General features: G+C 56.1%; 1 protein-coding gene across 1 annotated transcript in view; it reads left to right on the top strand.

Moving 5' to 3' along the window:
- Positions 1–5,312, top strand: part of LOC120513577 (eukaryotic translation initiation factor 3 subunit G-like) — a 7,585-nt gene extending 2,273 nt beyond the window's left edge. Inside the window, exons 2-7 of the mRNA XM_039733143.1 lie at positions 1,380–1,468; positions 2,713–2,798; positions 3,249–3,430; positions 4,509–4,702; positions 4,786–4,892; positions 5,173–5,312. Of these exons, the coding sequence (XP_039589077.1) occupies positions 1,380–1,468; positions 2,713–2,798; positions 3,249–3,430; positions 4,509–4,702; positions 4,786–4,892; positions 5,173–5,188 (674 nt within the window). The 3' untranslated portion in view covers positions 5,189–5,312. The remainder of the gene's footprint in view (positions 1–1,379; positions 1,469–2,712; positions 2,799–3,248; positions 3,431–4,508; positions 4,703–4,785; positions 4,893–5,172) is intronic.
- Positions 5,313–5,806: the final 494 nt, after the last annotated feature.

The raw sequence follows: 5,806 nt of genomic DNA on the forward strand, positions 1-5,806 counted from the left end.
TCACACCTGTCATTAGTGGTACCTGTCACACCTGTGTCATTAATGATACCTGTCACACCTGTCATTTGTGGTACCTGTCACACCTGTCATTAGTGGTACCTGTCACACCTGTGGTACCTGTCATACCTGTCACACCTGTCATTTGTGGTACCTGTCACACCTGTCATTAGTGGTACCTGTCACACCTGTGGTACCTGTCATACCTGTCACACCTGTCATTTGTGGTACCTGTCACACCTGTCATTAGTGGTACCTGTCACACCTGTCACTAGTGATACCTGTCACACCTGTCATTAATGATACCTGTCACACCTGTCATTTGTGGTACCTGTCACACCTGTCATTAGTGGTACCTGTCACACCTGTCATTAGTGGTACCTGTCACACCTGTGGCACCTGTCATACCTGTCACACCTGTCATTAATGCCGCCTGTCACACCTGTCATTGGTGCCACCTGTCTCACCTGTGGCACCTTTGGCACCTGTCACTGATGTCCCTGGGGACACAGAGCCATTCCAGGGCTGGGCAAGGCCGGGGTTCCCTGGCCCAGGTGAGGCTGTACCTGGCCCAGCTGAGTTCCCTGGCCCAGGTGAGCCCAGGTGAGTTCCCTGGCCCAGGTGAGCCCAGGTGAGTTTACCTGGCCCAGGTGAGTTTACCTGGCCCAGGTGAGTTACCTGAGCCCAGGTGAGTTTACCTGGCCCAGGTGAGTTTCCTGGCCCTGGTGAGCCCAGTGAGTTCCCTGGCCCTGTTGAGTTTTCCTGGCACAGGTGAGTTTACCTGGCCCAGGTGAGGCTGTACCTGGCCCAGGTGAGGCTGTACCTGGCCCAGGTGAGTTCCCTGGCCCAGGTGAGGCTGTACCTGTGCCCAGGTGAGTTCCCTGGCCCAGGTGAGCCCAGGTGAGTTACCTGGCCCAGGTGAGGCTGTACCTGTGCCCAGGTGAGTTCCCTGGCCCAGGTGAGCCCAGGTGAGTTACCTGGCCCAGGTGAGGCTGTACCTGTGCCCAGGTGAGTTCCCTGGCCCAGGTGAGCCCAGGTGAGTTTGGGGACACACCTGGGACACACCTGGGGACAGCTGGGGACACACCTGGGACACACCTGGGCACACACCTGGGGACACCTGGGACACCCCTGGGGACACCTGGGGGGACCCGTGGGGACACACCTGGGGACACACCTGGGGACAGTGGGGACACACCTGGGACACACCTGGGGACAGTGGGGACACACCTGGGACACACCTGGGGACAGTGGGGACACACCTGGCACATTGGGGGGACAGTGGGGACACACCTAGGGGACATCTGGGTGTACCTGGGACGTACCTGGCGGCATTGGGGACACACCTGTGTCGAGCTGTGTGTCACTGTCCGTGCCCCCAGGGCCCCTCCCATCCCCCAAGGAGGTCGTCAATGGCAACATCAAAACCATCACCGAGTACCGCGAGGAGGAGGACGGGCGCAAGGTCAAGGTGGGCACGGGGGCACAGAGGGGCACGGGGGGCACCTCGGAGCCCCAAAACTGGCACCTGAGTGTCAATATTGGCACCTTTGGGCCTCAAAATTGGCACCTCAGCCCCAAAATTGGCACTTCTGAACCTCGAAATTGGCACCTTTGGGCCCCAAAATTGGCACTTCTGAACATCAAAATTGGCACCTCTGGACCCCAACGTTGGCACCTGAGTCACAAATTTGGCACCTGAGTCCCAAAATTGGCACCTCCGGACCCCAAATTTGGCACCTCTGAGACCCAAAACTGGCACCTGAGTCTCAAAATTGGCACCTCTGGGCCTTAAATCTGGCACCTCTGAACCCCAAATTTGGCTTTTTAGGGGTTCAGGTGCTGCAGGCAACTCAAATTTGGCACCTGAGCCCCAAAATTGGCACCTCTGGACCCCAAATTTGGCTTTTTAGGGGTTCAGGTGCTGCAGGCAACTCAAATTTGGCACCTGAGCCCCAAAATTGGCACCTCTGGACCCCAAATTTGGCTTTTTAGGGGTTCAGGTGCTGCAGGCAACTCAAATTTGGCACCTGAGCCCCAAAATTGGCACCTCTGGACCCCAAATTTGGCTTTTTAGGGGTTCAGGTGCTGCAGGCAACTCAAATTTGGCACCTGAGCCCCAAAATTGGCACCTCTGGACCCCAAATTTGGCTTTTTAGGGGTTCAGGTGCTGCAGGCAACTCAAATTTGGCACCTGAGCCCCAAAATTGGCACCTCTGGGCCCCAAAATTGGCACCTGAGCCCCAAAATTGGCACCTCTGGACCCCAAATTTGGCTTTTTAGGGGTTCAGGTGCTCCAAAAATTCCCACATTTGGGGTTTTTTGGGATCAAGTGCACCAGGAATTCCCAAATCTGTCACCTCTGGACCTCAAATTTGGGGTTTTTGGGATTCAGGTGCTCCAGGAATTCCCGAATTTGGGGTTTTTGGGATTCAGGTGTTCCAGGAATTCCCAAATTTGGGATTTTTGGGATTCAGGTGCTCCAAAAATTCACAAATTTGGGGTTTTAGGACCCCAAATTTGTGGGTTTTGGGATTCAGTTGTCCCAGAAATTCCCAAATTTTGGGTTTTTGGGATTCAGGTGTTCCAGAAATTCCCAAATTTTGGGTTTTTGGGATCAAGTGTTCCAGGAATTCCCGAATTTGGGGTTTTTGGACCCCAAATTTGGGTTTTTTTGGGGTTTCCCAGCCCCATTCCCAGTTTTTCCCCTCCCAGATCATCCGGACGTTCCGGATTGAGACCCGCAAAGCCTCCAAGGCCGTGGCACGGCGCAAGGTGAGGGAGAATGGGGATTATGGGGGAAAAAGGGAATTCTTTGGGGAAAAATGGGAATTACTGGGGAAAACTGGGAAATGTTTGGGGAAAATGGGATTGGGATTGGGGAAAATGGGATTGGGAATGAGAAAAAAGGGAATTATTTAGGAAAATTAGGATTGGGAGTGGGAAAAATGGGAATTGTTTGGGAAAAATGGGAATTCTTGGGGAAAAATGGGAATTATTTGGGGAAAATGGGGTTGGGAGTGGGAAAAATGGGATTGGGATTTATTTGGGAAAAACGGGATTGGCATTGGGAAAAATGGCTTGGGAATGGGAAAAATGGGATTGGGAATGGGCAAAATGGGAATTATTTGGGGAAAACAGGATTGGGATTGGGATTTATTTGGGAAAAACGGGATTGACCCGGGCCTGGGTTGGGATTGGGGCGTTGCCATGGCAACGGGGCAGGATCCCGAATTTCCCGGGATTTTCAGGCTCCTTTTCCAGCTCAAGGGCCAGAAGATCGTCTCGTGCCGCATCTGCAAGGGCGACCACTGGACCACGCGCTGCCCCTACAAGGACACGCTGGGGCCCATGCAGAAGGAGCTGGCCGAGCAGCTGGGGCTGTCCACGGGCGAGAAGGAGAAGCTGCCCGGAGGTGGGACCCCAAATCCAGACCCCAAACCCCAGATCCCAAATCCCACTTTTTTGGGGAATTTTTCCCATTTTTGTACGATTACGTGGCCCCAAGGTCTCCATGGTGGCCCCATTGTGGTGGCCCCATCATTGTTGTGGTGGCCCCGTGCAGAAGGAGCTGGCCGAGCAGCTGGGGCTGTCCACGGGCGAGAAGGAGAAGCTGCCAGGAGGTGGGACCCCAAATCCAGACCCCAAATCCCAGATCCCAAATCCCAAATCCTGCTTTTTTGGGAATTTTGGGGATTTTTTCTCGTTTGACCCTGGTTTTTTGAGGTGGTGGCCCCATTGTGGTGGCCCCGTTGTTGTTGTTGTGGCCCCATGGAGAAGGAGCAGCTGGGGCTGTCCACGGGCGAGAAGGAGAAGCTGCCCGGAGGTGGGACCCCAAACCCCAAATCCCACATTTTTTGGGAGTTTTTCCCATTTTTGTACGGTTTTGTGGCCCCAAGGTCACCATGGTGGCCCCGTTGTGGTGGTCCCATCATTGTTGTGGTGGCCCCATGCAGGAGGATCTGCTGGGGCTGTCCCTCACCTGTCCCTCACCTGTCCCCACCTCGCTCACCTGTCTCTCACATGTCCCTCACCTGTTCACCCCTGTCCCACCTGTCCTTCCTGCCTGTGTCTCACCTGTCTCACCTGTCCCTCCTTGTCCTCACCTGTCCCTCACCTGTCCTCCTGTCTACCTGTTCTTTTTGCCTTTACCTGTCCTCACCTGTCCCACCTGTCTCACTTGTCCACACCTGTCCTTCCTGCCTTTACCTGTCTCACTTGTCCCCACCTATCTCACCTGTCCCACCCATCTCACCTGTCCCACCCATCTCACCTGTCCCCACCTGTCCCCATGTGTCCCTCTTGCCTTTACCTTTCCCCTCCTGCTTCTCACCTGTTTAATCTGTCTCACCTGTCCCTCATCCTCACCTGTCTCACCTGTGTCTCACCTGTCCCGCTCTGGGGATACCAGGGCCACACCTGGCCACACCTGGGCGGGCTCTGGGCACACCTGGGTGGCTCTGGGGATACCAGGGCCACACCTGGGCACACCTGGGCGGGTCCTGGGCACACCCGGGCGGGCCCTGGGCACACCTGCGCCCCGGCCCCACCCTCACCTGCCCGCGCAGCCGATGACAACGCCACGATCCGCGTCACCAACCTGTCGGAGGACACGCGCGAGACCGACCTGCAGGAGCTGTTCCGCCCCTTCGGCTCCATCTCGCGCATCTACCTGGCCAAGGACAAGACCACGGGCCAGTCCAAGGTGCCCTGGGGCGGGCGGGGCCCGCCTGGCGCCGCCAGGTGTGCCAGGTGTGCCGGGCGGGTGCTGAGGCAGGTGTCCCGCAGGGCTTCGCCTTCATCAGCTTCCACCGGCGCGAGGACGCGGCGCGCGCCATCGCCGGCGTCTCCGGCTTCGGCTACGACCACCTCATCCTCAACGTGGAGTGGGCCAAGTGCGTACCTGGGCACACCTGGGAACTCACCTGGGGCACACCTGGGCACACCTGGGGGGGTTACAGACACCTGGGGGGGTCACACCCACCTCATCCTCAACGTGGAGTGGGCCAAGTGCGTACCTGGGCACACCTGGGGGGTTTACAGACACCTGGGAACTCACTTGGGGGGGTTACACACCTGGGCACACCTGGATTACACCAGGGCGCACACCTGGGGCACACCTGGGCACACCTGGGGGTCCCTCCCACCTGTCCTGACTCCTTTTCTCCTCCCCAGGCCCTCCACCAACTGAGCCGCTCCCAGTTCGGTGCCAGGGGATCCCAGTCTGGTCCCAGTTTGGTGCCAGGGGATCCCAGTCTGGTCCCAGTTTGGTCCCAGTTGGTCCCAGTCTGGTCCCAGTCTGGCCCCAGTGGATCCCAGTTTGGTCCCAGTTCATCCCAGTTCAATAAAGCTCTGGGTTCTGGCACCGCCCCCATCCCGGGATTTGGGCTCACAGCTGGGAAAAAATGGGGATTTTGGGGGGAAAAATGGGAATTTTGGGGAGGAATTGGGAATTTTGGGTGATAAATGGGAATTTTTGGGTGGGAAAATGGGAATTTTGGGGGAAAAATGGGAATTTTGGGGGTCAAATGGGAATTTTGGGGGGAAAAAATGGGGATTTTTTGGGGGAAATTGGGATTTTGGAGGAGGAAATTGGGCATTTGGGATGAGAAATGGGAATTTTGGGGGGGGAAATGGGAATTTTGGGTGGAAAGATTGAAAATTTGTGGGGGGAAATTGGGATTTTGGATGAGGAAATTGGGAATTCGGGGCAAAATTGGGATTTTGTGGGGGGAAGTTGGGATTTTTGGCGAAACAAATGGGAATTTTGGTTGAAAAATGGGAATTTTGGGCTGGGAAATGGGAAGTT

The sequence above is a fragment of the Passer montanus genome, unplaced genomic scaffold (assembly GCF_014805655.1).
Source record: "Passer montanus isolate IOZ18808 unplaced genomic scaffold, ASM1480565v1 scaffold831, whole genome shotgun sequence".
Classification (NCBI taxonomy): Eukaryota; Metazoa; Chordata; class Aves; order Passeriformes; family Passeridae; genus Passer; species Passer montanus.